Source organism: Neomonachus schauinslandi, chromosome 11, assembly GCF_002201575.2.
Source record: "Neomonachus schauinslandi chromosome 11, ASM220157v2, whole genome shotgun sequence".
NCBI lineage: Eukaryota > Metazoa > Chordata > Mammalia > Carnivora > Phocidae > Neomonachus > Neomonachus schauinslandi.
Genome location: NC_058413.1, coordinates 109,467,278 through 109,488,132, shown reverse-complemented (window position 1 = coordinate 109,488,132; position 20,855 = coordinate 109,467,278). Strand labels below are relative to the sequence as shown.

The window sequence follows — 20,855 nt, the reverse complement described above, 5'->3', positions numbered from 1 at the left end:
GTTCTCTTATCTGTAAAATGGGGATAAGGATAGTATTTGCCTCATAGGTGTTTCATCAGGATTAAATGAGTTAATATACGGAAGGCTTTTATAGCAGTGCCTAGTGTGTGTGAGCCTTCTCGGCTGAGTAGTCCTTTTACTGTTACTGAACGTGCAAACACTTAAAATGTATGAAGGTCTGTTTCCAGGAGAGTCGTACATGTAATATGTGTCTCTTTCCAGAGCAAGATATTTTTATCATTTGTATAATTACGTATTCAGTCATTCATTCAGAGTATTTTCATGGAGCATCTCGTTTGTTTCGTTGCTTTTGTGTTCAGGACTGTGTGGAAGGCAAAACCCGTAGAGTTACAGTTGGGTTATAAGAGAGACCTTTAAAAAATTCAAGTAAATAAAGTAAGCAAAAATAATTATCACAAATTATTGCAAATGCTGTGGAAGGAAAACACAGGTGCTTTTATGAAGAAAATGAGCAAAGTCCTATTCTGGACTGGATAGTGAGGGAGTGAAATTGAATCTGAGAAGTGAGCCATGAGAAGGCTCTAGCCAGGCGGGGTTGCAAGGGAGGACCTTTCTGAGCAGCGGGGCAGCGTGAACACTTCTCGAAGCGGACGGCAAGTACAGTCCGTGAACCCAAGAGGAAGGATTGGGGCACAGAGACTAAAGGGTCATGTGGGATGAGATGACGATGAGGGATGATGCCCAAGATGCAGGAAGGAGTTTGTGTTTTATCCCAAGTGCAGTGAGGCCCACGGAGAGAGCACCGAGGCGGGGAGTGGCTGGGATCCTGTTGACGATTTTAAAAGCTCTCCTCAGCTGTTGTGTGAGTTTGGAGTGAGGTTCAAGAGGAAGGAAGGAGAACAAGCAGGGGGCTGTCATTGGGGTAAGAGGTGATGTGGTGGTGCCGTCAGGTTAGACCTGGAAGTATTGCAGAAAGAGACTCACCATGGATTTGCATGTTGGTTTTCTGGACGAGTGACTGGGCGGAGGTGGCACCGCTTACTGAGCCGGGAACGGGGAGAGAGCGCAGGGGCTGTGGGGGTCGGGACGGAGTGGTGCTGCTGCTGCAGGGATGGTGGAGATTTTACCTGTGGACATTGAGGAGAATGTTGGCTGCATGGTGGGGACCTCAAAAAGGTTGCTAGGACTTGGGACTTACTAGCATCTAGGGAACATTTAAGTGATGACGAAGCATTACATCATCTAGAGAGAGAAGAAGGAAGAGGACTCATGAATTGGCCCTGAGGAGTCCAACACCGAGAGTTAGAGGCAGGAAAGGCGTGACCAAGCTTTCCTTGAGGAAACACAATAAAAACCCAAAGCAGGGAGCAACACAGAAGGCTGAAGCACCACAGAAGCCTTGAGGAGGGCGTCTTTCATTAGGAACAGGATTGTTGACCATGCTGAATTGCTGGTGCGAGGTGAAGAAACCGAGTACAGAGTTGGTCATTGGGCTTTCAGAATACAAATCATTGGTGGCCTTGACCTTGACAGGAAGAACTGAGGTGGAGCCAGGAGACTGGAGGTTATGTTTGAAGGCTATCTACCTTGGCCTGTGGGACGAGGGGAGACAGTATGGAGAGGCAGTTCTTCATAGAATGTGCTATTCAGGAGAGTGAAGGAGTAAGGTGGTTCGATAAGTAAGGGGCCCTGCATGGTTTTTCTTAAGGCCGGAAAGTACCGGAGTATCTATAGGCTAGTGGGATGATCTAGTGGAGGAAGTAGTTGAAGATGCCAAAGCATTAATTCGGCAAAGTTCTGAAAACAGAAACTGTGAGTTTTTGCTAAATAAGGGGTCAGCGAGAAATACAGAAATTTCCTGTCCCATAAGTATATTTAAAAAAATTTTTTCAGAGGGGCTCCTGCGTGGCTCAGTGGGTTAAGCGTCTGACTTCAGCTCAGGTCATGATCTCCGGGTCCTGGGATCGAGCCCCGCATCGGGCTCCCTGCTCAGCGGGAAGCCTGCTTCTCCCTCTGCCCCTCCCCCCACTCATGCTTGCTCACTCGCTCGCTCGCTCTCAAATAAATAAAATCTTTTAAAAATGCGCATCTTTTCCTGCCTCAGGATCTTGGTGTGTACTCTTCTAGGTGGAAAACTCTTTCAAAAAAATTTTTTTTCCCAGAGGTTTAAGGTAAGTTTGTATTACTCCTTCTCTTAGTGTGAAGCCGTCCTGAGCCTTCACTCTGGCTTTTCTGTTCTTGCTGCTGGCTACGTGGAACACTGTTGTTTCAGTAGTTACAGGATTATTTGGTATTTGTGTTTCTTTTAAATTATTAGCCCACCAGGGACATCGGAAGCGCTCTTCCCACGCTTGACACGTATGGATGAGGCCCCTGCCATTTACCCCTGTGTCTCCCCGACACCTCACCTCAGTGCCGTTCAAACAGCCATATTCCAGCTTTCTCCTCCTTGGTTGACTTTGCTTATTCAACTAGACTGCTATAGAGTTGCCAGATATCCTTGTTCCTAATTTCATCTTTATTCATCTACTACTCACACAGTGTAATACATAAGGTCATGTCATGTGAGTGTACTGACTCTTGGTCCGGTTTTAGCTTGATTCATATCCTGAGTTATTTCGCCCTGGTTGCCGTCGTATTACTGCAGTTCTTCGAAATATCTTCAAACCTGTTTTTCGTAACAAAATAGGAATAAATGTGTAAACATATTTTAATTATTTTCAAGTAGATTTTTCCACATTTAGTTTCTCTTCTCTCCTCGTTTTAATTAGAACTATTAGTTTAAGACAAAATCTGTTTATTTATTGTGTTTATGAGTGACATGGAGAGGGGATCTACCAGTGTTGTTATTCTAGCTGTGAGAGAACATTTATCAGGCAGTTTTAAAAACTACAGGATCTAGCAATTCTAAAATTACTATGAGAGGTTTAGATTAAGATTTAACTTAAAAGCTTACCCCATAGATCTCTCACCCTGATCTAAAAAGTAGGATGAGTCTGTTCTTTTTTAACCTTGATTTCCTTTAAGGGAAGTAGTCACAGATACGGACTTAATCTGTGTACCTTTTAAGAAGATATAGCATTTTAGAATTTTCCCGTTAGATATAATTAGAAAAAGAAAAACTGGTGGAGAGAAGTTGTGAGTCAAACAGTACATGGAGAAACAGGAAAATAACTGTTTGTTTGTTTCAGGTAGTTTTGAAAAGTTACCCAAAGCATGTGCAACCTCCAGCATCAAATTAATGTGGATAAGACATCTGTGGTCTGTGTAACAGAAGATGTTAGGGCCCAGCAACAGAGAATGAGCGAGCGGTGGACCAGAGCGCCTTGTGTCTTGGTGTTGGTGCTCTCTGCTTCTAAGCCATGCTAGTCGAGTCTCGTGTTGGAACAGGGGACTGTTGGAACGGAGATCCTGAAATACTTCTAGCAAATAAAGGGACTGGGAAATAGACATTGTCTATATTACTATGTCTCACTAATAATAAAAGGCACCCAAACATGTTAGTGTGGCTGGTTTAGTATGAATTCTCTGTTGTTCTGTGTTTGGGGACGGGGAGGGAAACTTACTAAAAAAAAAAAAAAAGGTGAAGGCCAGTTAAGCTTATTGTGACAGTGGACGTTGTTCTGTTTTCATGAAGCCAGAGACTTCGCCACGTTCCTGGGGGAAAGCAGTGTGACTTCCCTCCTCGCCCGTGAGGACCTGCGGCCTGGAAGGCAAGTAGGGAAGCCTCCTTAGTAGACAAATGGAAACTCCCGACCGCTGCAGAGAACTTGGTAGAGAGTGAAGGAAAGGACATGGTTAAAGGAAGTTGGGGATGAGTCCAGTTTTACTTGCTTGCCTTCTGTAGTGCTAACACTTACGGACAATGCCTGCAAAGAGTCTCGCTGAGTCAGGATTGTAAAGCTTGAGTAGATTCTAAGAATTTGAGTCTTCGATTCCGAGCAAAAGGGCTAAATACACAGAAGGGACCCACTGACAAATAGAGGATCCAGGAGACAGAGGGGAAAGCAATTTCACTTGGATAATTTCCTTAACAGTCCAAGGGAGAGGTTTAATTCATGACTTGTGTTTGTTACAGCGGTTTCCTCGCAGCTCACTGGCACTCAGTTATGGCGGCTGGGTCATGGCTGCTCAGCGGTCCCACCCTCCACAGTCACGCTGGGGTTTGGATCCGTTATCTGTTCCTATTCGAGTAGAAGTTTTACTGGTTCTTGACATAATGAGTAACTTTGGACTATACTCTGAGTGTTCTGAGTATTACAAGATTCAGTAGTTTGAGAAGAATAGGTATTAACTCCTCTCTAGATGTTTGGTAGCATTCACCTGTGAAGCCATTTTGTCCGAGAATTTTGTTTTCTGGGAGTTGTTTGATTACTGGTTCAGTTTCTTTGCTGATTATCAGTCTGTTCAAATATTCTGTTTCTTTCTGTTTCAGTTTTGGTAGGTTATATGTTTCTAGAACTTTATCCATTCTAGGTTATCCAATTTGTTGGCATATAATTTTTTATAATATTCTTTTATAATCCTTTGTATTTCTGTGGTGTTGGTTGTTATTTCTTCTTTTTCATTCCTGAATCTGTTTGAGTCCTTTATTTAAATTACTTCTTCCTTCCTTCCTTTCTTTCTCTTTCTTTCTTTCTTTTCTTTCTTTCTTTCTCTCTCTCTCCCTTTCTTTCTTTCTTTCTAAGTCTGGCTAATGGTTCATCAGTTTTTTTGAACTTTTCAAAGAATCAGCTCCTGGTTTCATTGATGTATTGTTTTTTTAGTTTCTGTATCATTTATTTCTGCTCTAATCTTTGTATTTTCTTCCTTCTCTTGGTTTTGGGATTGTTTGTTCTTTTACTAGCTCCTTTAGGTATAAGGCTATCCTTTGTCTTTTTATGAAGAAGTTCAGTTATTCTTATTTCTTTGTAACTGATTTGTGTTTTACCTCTAAGAATATTCTGTCTCCGATCTCTTAAATTTTACCATAATATATTTAGGTGTGGATTTCTTTTTGTATCTGTTCTGCTTGGTAATCTGAGAGCTTGCAATTCCAAATGCCAGCCTTTCTACTAAAACCAGTTTAACCCCGTTTCCCATGCCAGCCGGCTGCATGCTGTGTAATGTCAAGCACCATGCTTCTGTGGCTGTCACTTCATGCTGCTCTTTTTAGCCAGAAGTGGTGACGTGGTGGAAGATGATCCATTCAGGGCAGTGTGAAAAGTTAGCAGCCTAAAATTCCCCCAGCCTGGCCCCGGCCATGGCACCCAGCCCTCTCTAGCTGCTGGTTGCCACAGCCTCCCATTTACAAGTGTCTCCCAGATGGTTCCCATGCTTGGTGTGCCGTCTTCTGCTTTAGTGTCCTCTCATTTTGTTGAAGACAAGACTCACAAGTGGGAGACAGTTTGCCATTTTGTCCAGAAACAAGCATAACTTTTGAAACTTCATTTTAACTTTTGTTTGTAAGATATAGATTATTTAAAAATTACCATTATATTAAATTCACAGTGGCCATATTAATGTATCAGGTATCTTGCACTTCATCCTGTTACAGTGTTTTGTGTCTTGTCTCTTCCATTTCCTTCCTGAAGCCATTGCCATAATTTAGACTTCCGTTCTTTCACATAGATTATAGCAGAAAACTCCAAATTTGACTCTCCTTCTAATATATACTTCCTCAAATCATATTTCATATCATTATTCCATTAATTTTCTTAAAGAAAAAAATCTTTGGCCAGATGGCTCCACATCCAGCCTTACTTCTAAGAAGCCTCTTCCATAGTAAAGCAGATCTGAGTGTTGTATGAACAAACCATTGCAGATTTGTCTGTGAGGACTTGCCAAGTGCTCTTTCCATCTCCTTGCATCTGCTCACTATGATAGCAACCAATAATGGCCACAGAAAATTCCAGCATCTTTCAAAAGCTGTCTCCACTGTTACTCAGTTCCTTCTCCGTGTTCCTAGAATACTAATTTATAACTTGCATAACAATTCTCATAAAATAGGCAACTTAAGATATGCCCCTTAGGAATAGGAATTCTCTTATTTTGGAGGAGTTTTAAAATTTATGCATGTAAATGTTTCAAATGAAACAACACCACATTCCTTTTTTAGAGTTTTTCATCATTATTTCTATCAGGTTATGGTTAATTACTAGCTAAACTTAAAGATTAATTATATCTAAACAATAATAATAATTTTATGAAAAATAATTATTAGTGAGTCATCCAGGTCCTACTCTTCCCCCATTAAATGGCTAGAGGACATTAGTTGAATCACTTCTGAACTTTTTCTTAGCTTTTTTTTGTGTGTAAAAAAGGAACACTAACCTCTTTTCTGCATTCATTTATTCATTTACTCATTTCATTCAGTCCTTCATCAGGTATCTGTTGATGTTCCTCTTATGTGCTAGGTGCTGCTATGATTTATTAAGAGTTGATATTAATACTCAAAAAATAGAAGTATTATAATGTTAATGATCAAAACTCTTCAACAGGACCTGGCTGGGGTGCTACACTTCATCCTTTAGTGTGGCAGTGTGAACACACAGTGAGAAGTGTCCAAGACATTTCACAGGTAGCGTCAGTCATCACAGGGCTCTTGTATGGATCTAATAAAAAGTAGATGTGAACATGGTTTGGAAAACATGGACCCTTCATGGATCAAACATTTTTTTATTCTTAGTTCTTTAAAGATTTATGGATTTTTAAAAGCTTAATATAGCAGCACCTGGGTGGCTCAGTCAGTTAAACATCTGACTCTTGATTTTAGTTCAGGTCGTGATCTCAGGGTCGTGAGATCGAGTCCCACCTCCCACACCCAGCATGGAGCCTGCTTAAGATTCTCTCTTCCTCTGCTCCTCCCCGTCCCTTAAATACATACATACATACATAAATGCTTAGTATAACAAGCCCTAGTATAGTATTGATAACATGGCCATATTTAAGATCTTTTATTAATTTAGTCTTTCATGCTTGAGGCTGATTCTCTACATTTTTAGTAACTATATTAGTGATTATATCTAAGGAAAAAATATATATAAATATCTAACATTTAGCATTACTTCCTTAATCATTTATGTTATATCATTTTTTAAATAGTTCAGATGAATAATTTAGTAACATCTCTCGTTTTTATGACATTTTTCTTGGTATTTCTATTGAAAAATAGTAATTTGAAAACCAGCAATTTGACAAGCAAAATACTGTATACTTTAACAGATAAAAACCTAATCTCATTTAATATTCTGCATGTTTGCATTCGAAAGGTCAGTTCATGCTTTAAAATTTTATTACACCAGCTACCACTCATCAATTTTTAATACCTGGTTGATGGTGAGAACTGATGAGAATTACGGACATTCTAACCAATTTACATCCCCTTTATATGATGTGAGAACTCCCATTAATTCTCACTGAAATTACCCATGTGATAAGAGGTACTTATAAAACCATCTCTTCTAGGCTGATAGAGTTTTGAGGGAAAAATAGGTGATGGATTTTTTTTTTTCTGAACAATAGTTGAGTCTGTTGATCCAGTAACTGTTATTTCTATGTTCAGACTGGTAAGTAGCTTGTATATTTGTCAAATTAAACTTTTGGATTCAGTAGCCTAATTTTAAAAGAATGGATTGCAATTAAATAAAATTAAAATAATGCTAGAATAAACAATAGGACTAATGCTTTCTCAAATTTTTAACCTAAAAATATCTTCTAAATGATTTCTTCTCAGACTGTTACTCAATTTTCTTCCCTTTTGATTAAGGTGAAATCATAAAAATATGATTACTGTGTCCTGGTTTTAGAAAATTTAAGGTAGGGAACATATCTATAATACACACCTTTGTTGTATAAAAGCATTTCTCAGTTGTACTTAGAGCTATTTTGTTTGTTTTGTGTTTGTTTTTTTTTGCTTTCTGAAACATTTAAAACTGAGCACATTCGGGGCGCCTGGGTGGCTCAGTCGTTAAGCGTCTGCCTTCGGCTCAGGTCATGATCCCAGGGTCCTGGGATCGAGCCCCTCATCAGGCTCCCTGCTCCGCGGTAAGCCTGCTTCTCCCTCTCCCACTCCCCCCGCTTGTGTTCCCTCTCTCGCTGTATCTCTCTCTGTCAAATAAATAAAATCTTTTAAATAAATAAATAAATAAATAAATAAAACTGAGCACATTCAATCTCTTGTTTCAGTCAGTCTCAGGTGAAAGATTTCCCCTGGAATTTCGTTCTTAGCGAAGTTTTATGCAGCACCTGTCTCTCCCCACCCACCCTGACAAGTCTGGTTCTTTTCAGCCACATTTACAGTCACTTACATGCTGCCCATGGCATTGCGATCAGCAATGTGGAGAGAACCCGAGGTATTTCAGCAGATGGTAATACGGCAAATTGGTTATACAAGTCTTGCAGGGTCAGAAAACGCCCAAAGGAAGAACTGAACGCAGATATGTGCAAAAAATGACGCCCTTCCCTGGAGCCAGGGAACCGAGGGAAGCGGCTTAGGTGGTCAGCACCTGGAGCCGTGGAGAGCGCCCGCCCTGGGAGCCCGACTCAGACCCAGGGGAGCCCTGCCTCCTGGGGGCGCCGGGCCCTCTGCAGAGCGGCAGGCTCTTCCCGGGGCTGGAGCCGCCACTGCCCCTGCTGCCGGGAGCACCCCTGGGAGAAGCCCAGCTAGCAGAAGGACGGAGCTCCTTTTCCCCCTGCTCGGGCCTTCCGTTCCCCTCTGGACATTCCACGAGGTAGAGCCTCAGCATCACAGAGCTACACAGAGAGGATGTAAAGTGGGTTGATTGGAGCTGTTCGTTCTTCCTCCTGTTGTTTCTGCTTCTTGATTGGGGGTTTGCTTCAGTAATTGCCCTCTTCTGACTCTTAGTTTTAGCACTGAAGGTGAAATTGCTGTTTTAACCGTATCCCTCCAGTTCTTACATTGGTGTTTTCAGTATTGCTCAGTTTTAATTATTTTCTAAATTCCATTATGAGTTCATCTTCTCTCATGCATTCTTATTGATGAGTTGCTTTCCTGGTTACCTTTTGGTCATAGATTTCTGCTATAACTATACTGTGATTGGAGAGTGCGGTCTTATGACACCCATCTTTGGAAACTTGTTGAGACTTGCTTTGTGGTCCGGTTCTTCCTGTTGGCATTTCTCTCCACGTTGCTGACCGCAGTGTGGTCAGAGAGAGAGAGAGATAGCGAGAGCAGGCACAAGCAGGGGGAGGGCAGAGGGAGAAGCAGGCTCCCCGCCGAGCAGGGAACCTGATGGTTGTGGGGCTCCATCCCAGGACCCTGAGATCATGACCTGAGGCAGACGCTGAACTGACTGAGCCACCCAGGCATCCCTAACTATGTATTTTTTAGTTTTTAAAGGTTTTCTTTGCCAGAGATCTGCTTGTTTATTTTAAGATTCTCTATCAATTCTAGAAACATTTACCATAATTTTTTTGTGGTAAACCAATAATCGTGTGATTATTCCAATATCTGAAGTCTTTGTGGATTTGATTCTTTTCTACACTGTATATGATAACTTGATAGCATGCCTTACTTACTTAAAGGATAGTTTGGGTTGTTTTGTTAAAGCCATGAGCTGCTAATCATTTTGGTAACTTTACCTAAAAGAATTATTTGTAGCCTACAATTAAAATGTGTTCTGCCATTCAGTTTAGAATGTAGGATTAGGGTTTGGTTTGGTTTGGTTTAGGTCTGGGTCAGGATCATGCACCCCTCAAATACTTTGAGATAGCCCTGATCTGGAACTGTATAAACTAAATTATTCTTTTGAAGTGCATTAGAAGCTCCAAAGTAGTGCACACAGACTAACATTAAAGTTCCAATTGTGACAATTTTGAGAAGAGAGTCCTACGCCTACACTCCCCACTGCAGTTACTACCAAATTTTAACATCCATGGTTTCCCTACTTGTCCTTGGGACAGAGGTGAAGGGGGATTATTTCTATGTCACTCTTCTCCTGAGAGCGTCCTCGTCCGGGCTTTCAGTTTGGGGGACTGTCTTTCTAACCTCTGCACCTGAGCAGATACTGGATTGGATCTCCGGTCTCACAGCCCCGTATTTATGAGTGCAGAAGCTCGGGTTCTCTGGCGTCAGTGGACTCGAGTGGCTTGCTTGCCATTTTCCCACTCTTAGTGTGGAAAAAATAAAAAACCTTCCTGGATTCTCAGTGTTAACTATAAAAAGCCCCAGTCTCGTGTGACTCTTCACACACCATGAGAATTAGCTTTGTAGCCATTCGTCTAGTTAATTGCTCTGATCAGAAAGGATAATAAAACTGTTATTTCTCTGAGAGGGCCACAGAGTAGACCCTAAGTTCCTAAGTCCCAAGGTGCTGGAGAGACCAGAGCATTGTCTCCCTGGGTTTTCACAGGTCAAGAGGGGTGAGGCCCAAACTTGGAGTCATCTCTTAGATGGCTTGGCTCCCGAGAGATTTTATTTACCCACCACAGTGTTGGTTAGAATTCAAGCCCATTATACATTTCATAGAACATCCTCTTTGGAGGGGAAGAGGAAGGAGGCAGCCTGGTAATCTATAAGGAGAGCATCACACCTCTCCCATCCCTTGTCTACCTCCCCCATGGGGCATCTGGCTACTTGTGTAGGATAATTGATCTGGCTCTCACCTGACCATCCTAAAGGTCAGGCCCAGAGGACAAGGACAATAGCAACACACTTATTATTTACTGTGAGGTAATCAACATATAATTATCTCTAATCCAGAATACTTTGTGTTTGCATTCAGGATGAAATTAATGAAGATGAAAATGGAATACTCAGCACTTAATTGTTTGAATAATTCTTCTCCTCTCAAGGTTGCATTTGGGTGTATTTAAGAATATGCTTTAGTATTTTATTCAACATAGTTGTTGTCAGCCCCATCTTACTCTGCTAAAATCAGAAGCTGAAATTCTCTATTTCTTACTTGGAACGGTCGTAAAATAAGTTGAATGTGTCCTTTAAGTGATTGTGCTTTGTCGACTGCCTTTCTCTGTGAAGTAGTGGGTTCTGCGGTGTTGGAATTGTTTCTTCTCGTTGAGTCTGGGCACCAACTGGCCGGAACCTGAGTGTTCCCTTCAGCCTTCACGTCATGAACCAGTTCGCTCGCTGCACAAGAATGTTGGGCTCTTCTCAAACTTCAAAACAGCACACACACAGCATTTTGTGTTGTCTTGTTGTGTTTCTGAGAGTGTACACATCAGCCTCCCAGTTTTAGGAGGGCATTGAAGAAAGGTAGCTGTTCATCTTAGGTACACTTTGCATAAAATTTTCAAATTCAGTGACATTTGTTATTGTTCATGATCCACTTTTCTCCGTTTTTTCTATTGCTGCACCTGTTACCATGTAACAGAATAACGTGGTATGCCTGGCGCATAGTCCCTGCTCTGGAATGTTGGTCGTCCTTCCGCTCAGGGACCCTGGTCCATGGGACGTCTCTCAGTGGGAGACTGTTGTTGCCTCCTCCCCTGAGAGCTGCACGCCTCACGGAGCAGAGAGCCTGTGCAACAGACTTGGCCGGAAGTACGTATGGTCTTATTAATATGCCATTTTATTCTGCATGCCCAAGTTTGATATGGAAATGGCTTTCAACAGACCAAGGGGTGGTATCCAAGGTGCTCCTGGCACTGGTGTCCGTCCCTGGGGGTGACTGCTGGGTTTGCTGTTTGTTAATACTGTACTGTTGTACATCACAGCTGGGAAGTTTTCAAGGCACATAAAATTAACAAATAATTTATATTTAAAACAAAAGCTCCTCTTTTTTTTTTATTGGCACTCCCTAGCTTCCTTTCAGTTTTCAGACGATGCGATAGCTTCCATCAGCTTCAGTGCATCAGCTCAAACTCCTGCCCTGCCGTCCTTGTGCCTCGGCTTTGCTTGCCCTCCTCCTCACCAGCAGGTCTGCCTTCTAGTCTAGTTCCTCAGCACGTGTGACTTAAACAGTTTATTGCATAGTTGAGCTCTGCTTGCTCAGTGAACACACATTGAATCGTAACTAACTAAATGAAATGAGCATTAAAACGTGACTGGTTTGGTTTCCTTTGATCCATTTGGTAATTTGGCATGATCCTGGGAATACCTGTTACCAAGTTTACATTAAGCTCTGTTTGTTACTAATAACTGGCTTTGGGTCAAGAAAATTAAAACGACAAAGCAGCCCATTATTCTGGGAAATGGGATGCCAGGAATTCTATAGATCTTTCTCCCCTTTGAACTTACCAAATGGATAGTATTATTTTATTTCCTTATTTCCCTTTTTGTTCCCTTCCTTGCTCTCTCTCTTCCACAGTCTTGTCAGAGATCCACTTCTGGAAAGACATAATTTAATGGAGATATGTCAAAATTTTTGACTGTTCTGAAAGGGAGTGCATTTATCTCTATATAATATAACACATACGTAATAACTAAAAGAGCTGTCTCTCCATTGTCACAGAATGGCTGCACCTATTCTCCACCTTAGGATCTCTTAGGTTCAAGTCTAGTGGAAACAGGTGCCTCTTTCTCAGAAAACCCAGCAGAATTCTCACTGCCTTGGATTCTGTCTCGTTGGCCATCAGTGTGGTCGGGAGAACGAGTGCTCTTATTAGTGAAGCTTTTAGCCACACACTGATTTCTGCAACTGAGATGAGTAAACTCTTATAGAACTACATGGACTAAGACTTAGGAAAGGCTGTTTCTGCCCCAGAGAGATAGTAGGAAATGATTATCTAAAGAAGAATGAGGAGTTCCTGGAGGGCGAAAGTACAATTTCTACCCCCCAAAATGAAGATATTACCCCCTTTTATGTAACCGTTATAGAACCACCCAACTGTTTGTTTTTGTTTCTCATTTCCTTTTTCGCTTTTTTAACGGATTGTATGTTGAGTCTTTTTAATATCTTCCTTATCAATAGAAAGAATATCTTGAACCAAGACATGATCATGTGACCGGGGGGGAAGAAAACCTCTGGTTGTTGATCACTCTTTTATAAGCTGTGGCAAGTATGCACGGAGACTATAATCTTACTAATTTCATTGCGTCGCAGATGTGGGAAGGACCCACAGCTGGATCTCCATTACACCTTGAATAAGTGATAGTGTCCCCAAGAGGTTGTCCAGCCACTGCCCAAGGGACACCCCCGGCCTGCCCTCCTTTTGCGGAAATCGTTTTACTGAAACCCGGCCAGCCTGCTAGTCTGCCGACCGTCTGCAGCCCCCCTGCCCTATAGCAGCATGCGGGAGTGGCAACGACCCACGCAGCCTGGCCAGTCTCCTCTCAGGACCTTTACGGGAACGCTTGCCAGCCCCTGGCCTGGTCAGTGCTAGCATCTGCTCTCGTGACGGAAATTCTCTCACAAAGAGCCATCTTCGGACACCTCTGTCAAACACAAAACACCACCGCTTCTCGTGTCATCCATTCTGCTGGAGTCTAGACAGTTATGTCCATCAAAACACAGAAACCCTGGATTCACACTTTATATTATGCCAAATAAGGGTCGTTTTTCTGGCCCAAAAGATACTCCTTGCTTAATAGTTAAGTTTTAAAATACCCATAACCTTTTCCCCCAGCGGCTCCATAATCACTTAATGATTTTCTCTGAATACACTTAGCTTTTTCATGACAAGATGATCTTTAAAATGTCAAAGCCATCCTTCAAGGGAACACAGTTTACTCATTTGTATTTAGTCATTAGAAAAGGCTTTTATAGTAAATCAGCTGACAAAAGATAAAACTGTAGTCCCTTGGTCGTTTCACCAAAAATCATGCTGCGTGCCTGTTGTAATTATTCATGGTGATTTTAGCTAAGGTATGTATATATATATTGAATTAAAAAATACATTATTCACAATTTTTTTGTCTTAAGATTATAACATGTCACTACTACTATGAATTCTCTCTGTACTTCATCCTTTTGGGTGTGCAGAATAGCTGCATTTATTTTTAGAATTAGTTATTTGACGTGAATTTTTTTTTAAAAGATTTTATTTTTATTTATTTGAGAGAGAGAGAGAATGAGAGACAGAGAGCATGAGAGGGAGGAGGGTCAGAGGGAGAAGCAGACTCCCTGCCAAACAGGGAGCCCGATGCGGGACTCGATCCCGGGACTCCAGGATCATGACCTGAGCCGAAGGCAGTCGCTTAACCAACTGAGCCACCCAGGTGCCCTGACGTGAATTTTTTATGAAAAGTCTGTGGAGGCCTTGAAGTGGATTATGTTATAATCTAGAATGCACTGCAGTTTGCGGTCTCCTGCTATGTGACACTTTTCCACTGATTAATTGACCGCAGCTGATACAGTGCATTTTGCCACCTCCTCCTTTTTTGCCTTCACAGTGCTTTTTCATCTTTTGTTAATCACTTTTGAGACTGTACTGTATATTTTTTGTCTGTTCTTTTTGTTCTTATTGCTGAACTTGCGGCATTTGACTTGCTAGTCCCCAGAGCAGGACTGTGTGATGGAAGTAGGACGTGAAACACAGACGTGAGCTGTAGATGTCATCTGTAATAAGTGAAAATAGGTGAACTTAGTTTTAATAATACAGTTCATGTCACCTGATGTATCCCAAACATAAGCATTTCAACATGTGATCAATGTAGAAAATTTATTAATGTGGTATTTTACATTCTTTTTTCATATTAAGTCTTTGAAATTCAGTTTGCATTTTACACTTACTGCACATCTGTAAACCATAGTCCCTGCGTGAACTCTCTTTGAATTTTAGGCATTTTTGATGCTCTCCTAAATCACCCTTTTAAAAAGTTTAGTACAGTGAACTGTTTTCTTAGATTATGGATCCAAGAGTGGTGGAAAGTCTCTTGCCCTGATATGTTTAATTAATGCAGCTGGTGACTGTCAGCTGCAGCCACTGCCATTGACCGCTCCGAAAATTCTTCGGGCCTTTATACACATTATGCTCCGTCCACTCTGCCTCCACTTTAGAAAGGGAACAGCAAAGCCTGGGTGAGGGCACAGCTGTCGACACCATGGTTTACTGAGTATTTTAAGTCCACTGCTGAGACCACCTGCTCAGAATAAAAAGATTTCATTCAAAATATTGCTGCTCATGGACAGTGCACCTGGTCGCCCCAGAGCTCCGATGGAGACGGACAGTGAGATGCATCTTGTTCTCATGCCCACAGCCCATGGATCCAGGAGTCGTTTTGACCTTCACGTCTTACTACGTAAGAAATACATTCTGTACGGCTGTAGCTGCCGAAGGAGTGGTTCCTCTCGTGGATCTGGGCAGAGTACGTGGAAGGGACTCACCATTGTAGAGGCCATTAAGAACATTGTGATTCATGAGATACCAAATATAAATCACAGTATCAACGTGGACAGGAATTTGGGACGCTGTTGATTCCATACCTCATGGGTGATTTTGAAGGGGTTCAACGCGTTAGGGGAGGAAGTCGCTGCCAACGGGGTGGAAACAGCAAGAGAACCCGGATCAGAAGTGGAGCCTGAAGATGGGGCTGATCTGCTGCGATCTCGTGATCAAACCTGAACGGATGAGGAGTTGCTTTTTGTGGATGAGCAAAGACACTGGTTTCTTGGGATGGAATCTACTGGCGAAGGTGCTGTGAAGATTGTTGAAGTGACAGAAAAGGACTCAGAATGTTACGTCAACTTTGGTGATAAAGCAGCAGAGGGTTTGAGAGGATGGACTCCAGTTTGGAAAGAAGTTCTGCTGTGGGTAAAATGCTAGCAAACAGCCTCCTGTGCTGCAGAGAACTCGTTCCTGACAGGAAGAGTGGATCCGCGCAGCAAACTGCATTGTTGTCTTGTCTTGAGAATTTGCCGCGGCCGCCCCAGCCTTCGGCTGCCACCACCCCAATCAGTCAGCATCCCTCAGCACTGAGGCAAGACCCTCCACCAGCAGAGAGGTGATGACTCACTGCAAGCTCAGATGTTAGCAAATTTAACAATAAAGTATTTTTTAATTAAGGTGTATAAATTGTTTTGGGTTTTTTTTTTGAGATAATGCTATTGCACAATTGAGAGACTACGGTATAGCATAAACATAACTTCATAGGCACTGGGAACCAAAAAATTCATTTGACTTGGTTCATTGTAATATTTGCTTTATTGTGGTTGTGAGGAACCGAACCCACAATATCTCTTGAGGTATGCCTATATAGCGATAATAGAAGTAAACATGTCTAAATTTGAGGTCTTAACCCAAATCAGTCTTCAGGAATAATCTTAAGCTAATAAAATTTATTTAATGGCAATAGCCATGCTAGATCATCATGTCGTTAAATTATTTATCATGCTGAATAGATGAAAAAGACCGTGCTCTCATGGATATATGAATGTGACAACCATTAGAGCAAAGAGAACGGATCCTTAACCAGGCTTGTAAGCAGAATATATAAAGAAAGTTAGGATAACGTATAGTAGGTAAGAGAAAAGGACTTCCCACATTTATCTCTTGATTGTATTTTAGCACTTTTAGAATATTATTGAAGGTAATTTTTTTTTCTTCTTAACCATATAAGCTCTTTAGCTACAACTCCTGTTCCTTGAGTTTTTCCTACTAATTTGAGAAATCCTAGAAATCCATGTGTCAGAATCTCTGTTAAAGTATAGATGGAGAAATAAACATGAAGATGTAATACTCACTGATCTTGAGTACAAGATGTATAGTGTGGTTCTGTAATATACATACAGGGAATTTTCAAATTGAGTTAAATAACCACCTTTTACTTCAAATCCATAATTTCTTCTCTTATTCTCGGTGTAGCTGTTCTGTCTTTGCATTGGCTTATAGAGCCTTTCTTCCCATCTTTCCTACTGTATTGACTGCTGCGTCTCAGGGTGGCTCCCCCATTCTCTGTTCCCACACCCATACCACTTCAAATGGTGATGAACTCCAGAATTCCCTTCCTGTGTATTCACAGATTTAATAAACTTGGCCACTGTAAAACAACAGTATTTCAAAACGGAGTGGGACAACAAGGTATTTTAGTAAGTTTTGAAGTGTTTAGTGTCAGTGATTTGTGCTGCTTTTCAGTTAAGTATGACCTGACATATTATTCTTCTAGAATTCAAACCTGATTCATCAGAAGGTGTCTCCTCCTAGTGATCGACAAGGATCTCCAATATTGTCATTCATCATTCTGGAACAATTTAATGCCATTCGCTTAGTCCAAAGTATTCATCAATCTCTTGCCGCTCTCAGCAAAGTCATCAGAGGAACTACCTTACTGAGTTCAGAAGTACAGAAATTGGCAAGTGCTTTATTAAACCAAAAGGTAAGCCAAAATTAAATATATGTGTTTTTATTTCATTATTATAAATGACTCTTTCATTATGTGTACATTTGTCAAGTCTTACAGTTAACAGTAGCAGAAAACCCAAGTTAAACTACCGTAGCCAGATAGGAATTAATTGGCTGATATAATGGAAGGATCCAAGGGTAGCCACCGTTAAGTCAGCTTGATGCAGGAGCTGCAGATTGTCATTAGGATCTTAGTTTGTGTTATTTGTCTACCTGTCTAGTCATGTTGTGTGTGGGTGTGTATATATATATATATACTTATTTGTATGTGTATGTACATGCAGCCTCCCTGTTGATTTCACTTTGGGGCAGGTCATCTATACATGATGGTATCCTAGCATGCTGAGCAACAGAAAGAACACCTTTCTCCTGGTAACTCAGGCAGAAATCTTGGGATTAGCTTTAATCCAAACTGATTGGATTGTGTTTGATGCCTAGCCCCTTTAAAATTCTCTGTTCAGGATTTGCAAAGTTCTCATTGGCTAGAGCTTCAGCCGAATATGTATACCAGCAGCTAGGATGGATTCAGCTCCATCTGTAATGTGGTATACTCCAAGTAAGGGAAGGATGGTTACCCAGTGGAGAATCAAGGTACTTTTAGCAGAAGAAAGGGAAATCCACTTCTCTTGCTGAATAATTGACCCATTTTATTTTTTTTTAAGATTTTATTTATTTGAGAGAGAGCATGAGCAGTGGGGAGGGGGAGAGGAGGAGAGAGAAGCAGACTCCCCGCTGAGCAGGGAGCCCAACATGGATGTGGGAATTGATCCCGGGACCCTGAGATTGTGACCTGAGCTGAAGGCAGACGCTTCACTGACTGAGCCACCCAGATGCCCAATTAAACCGTTTTAAATATCAGTGAAATCCATGTATTATAGATCTATTGGCTAGAAACAAAAAAATTGGAGTATCTGACATATATTTACTTTAGTTTTTTGGAAAATATACACCTTACAGAACTTGGCATCTGGAAAAGATTTCACTAGGGTCCCATAGGAATTTAGAAAGAAAAAAGTTTTGTTTTCCCCCTGCCTCCAACACTGTTTACCCTCAATATAGAAAACTCTGATGGTCAACTTAAAGTCTTCTACATAAAAGATCATCTTCCTGGAAGTTCCTGTACCTTACATAAAAAGATTTCTGTCTTAGTTCAGGCTGCTATAACAAATTCCGACACATTGGGTGGCTTAAACAATAAACATTTATTTCTCATAGTTCTCAAGATCAAATTGCTGGTAGATCTGGTGTCTGATGAGGCCTGCTTCCTGCTTTGCTCATGGCCATCTTTTTGCTGTGTTCTCACATAGCACAGAGGAAAGAGAGAGGAATCAACCTCTCTCCTGTCCCTTCTTAGGAGGGCATTAATCCCATCATGTTTGCTCCACCCTTATGACTTACTACCTCCCCAAAGCCTCATCTCCAAATATCATCACCTAGGGGGTTAAGGTTTCAACATATGGATTTGGGGGAGGACACAAACTTTCAGTCCGCTGCAATATCCATTCCTTTTCTGCATAGACAAAAAGGCATACTCTGCCAACCTTATGTTCCTTTTTCCCTTTACCTTGGAAAGGAAATCTCAGCTTTGCATTGTGTACTGCATTTAAATGGTTTTTCTCTGTATATAGATGACTGTTTGAATCAACGATGATATTCAAAATACCATAGTAGTAGTATATTGTTCTATAAGCTGTATCTAACTTCTTTTTAATTTCAAGTGATACATTATCTATCATGAAAGCTCCTTGAGCATTTCAAGGAAACACTGAGAAAGGATTGTGAGAGCTCTGAAGAGCTTACATTAGTTAGCTCATGTAAGCACCACGTGCAAGGTGGTGCTCCTGTTACCTTTATTCTACTGGGAGGGGCCTGAGGCAGATGGGCGCTCAGTCACTTAACCAGAGTCACGCAGGGAGAACTTGTAGAGTCAGGAACCTAGGCGGGTCTGGTGCCTTTGTAAATAGAAATGATTTAAATTTTCCAAAAGATAAATTTTCATGAGAGTGTATTTCTTTAAAATCCAACTTCATGCTGTCTAAGGGCAAAATGTACGGGATTGCATTTAATGACAGTTGAGTGAGGTCGAGGAGGAGAATCACACTGATAGAGCACGAGTGTAGAGGAGGACAGCAAGTTTGGTGGCACTCACACACACTGACACGTAGAAAATTCAGCTTAGATCAGATTTTGAGGTTTCTAAAGCCAAAGAAAAGGTGTTTGGATTAAATGCCATAGGCAAGAAGAATATTTTCGTGTAGAAATAATGTCACAAAAGGCCAAGAAAGTGGCCCGTGGAATAGGTCTATCTGCCACTTGGTAGCTGTGTGACGGGCAGGTCAGGTAAACCTCTCTAAACATTACTTTTCTTGTTTGTAAAATGAGGATAATAAAGATAACCTACCCTATGGGGTTGGTATGAAAATTAAATCATAAGTAAAGTGCTTGGTACAAAGCAAGCATCCTCTAAATGATAGTTGCTTTTATTATTGTTACTTTAGGAGAACTTTATTAGGTAAAAAGCAGCTTTTGGAGCAGTTGACTGGTAACACTATACAAAACTAGTTTATAGAAGTAGGGGTATCATGTGGGTTACTGTTTACTCATCTCAGTAAGAGCTGGTTAGGGCATGGAATAGGGTGGCTCAAGAGGGTTGTATGTGATATAAATGAAAAATAGAAAAAGTCATCAGCAGACCTGGCTTCTTGTTTTGCTTCTGCTGTTATAAACCATTTGGGTGATCTTTGGCATAAACACTTGAAAAAAATGAAGAAATCATTTTTTATAATGGTTTTGTAATGTGGCTTATTAGACCGTAGTGAAAGATAAAGAGTTAAATTGGCTTTATTATATGAAACATTTTCCATGAGTAAAACCAAGGAATGGCATTTTATAAAGAAGTCAGAGATTTTTAATTCTTGGTAGCGCCTCTTTCTCTTCCCCTGACTCAGTAAGTTCTCCTCAGTGTTTCTGTATTTGGCATAGCACCAGGGCCTGACGACTTCTTAATTACAGTGTGTTGAGGATGTAGACAATCTCATTATTAATGTATTAAATTAAGTTTTATATATTACACATATTACACTTTTTAAAAAAATTTGTCAGAAGGACAGAGCACAAGTAGGGCAGGGTGAGCTGCAGGCAGAGGCAGAGGGAGAAGCACGCTCCACACTGAGCAGGGAGCCCGACGTGGGGCTCGATCCCAGGACCCTGGGATCATGACCTGAGCTGAGGGCAGACGCCTAATGACTGAGCCACCCAGGCGCCCCTATATATTACACTTTGAATTGAGAAATACAGCCTCTAAAATATCACTATTTTTGAAATATTTTTATAATTTGCATGAAAACAAATTGGTTAAAATTCTTTCCAAGGATGAAAGCATGTTTTGCAAAGCACATTTACATTATACCACAGAGAATATCTCTAGAGATGTTTCCTGGTGTCTGATGAGACTCAGACTAGGCTGACCTTCACCAAGACAAGATCCATAAAATGGTTTCTGACATTTACTTTCCAATGAGTTTTACCAAGAATTGTGAATCCAGTACTATCCCATTTATTTCAAGATAAAAATTTAATGTTTTATTACATTTGAATGTGACAAGTTCTGTATTAAGTGATATGACTTAATGTAAGTTAGGAAATAGTTCAGTACT

General features: G+C 41.1%; 1 protein-coding gene across 2 annotated transcripts in view; it reads left to right on the top strand.

Moving 5' to 3' along the window:
- The window catches only part of DYNC2H1 (dynein cytoplasmic 2 heavy chain 1), a 301,460-nt gene that overhangs the window by 226,351 nt on the left and 54,254 nt on the right, over positions 1–20,855 (top strand). For both annotated transcript variants that reach the window (XM_021696303.1, XM_021696302.1), the window contains one exon: positions 16,964–17,173. In XM_021696303.1, coding sequence (XP_021551978.1) covers positions 16,964–17,173 — 210 coding nt within the window. The remainder of the gene's footprint in view (positions 1–16,963; positions 17,174–20,855) is intronic.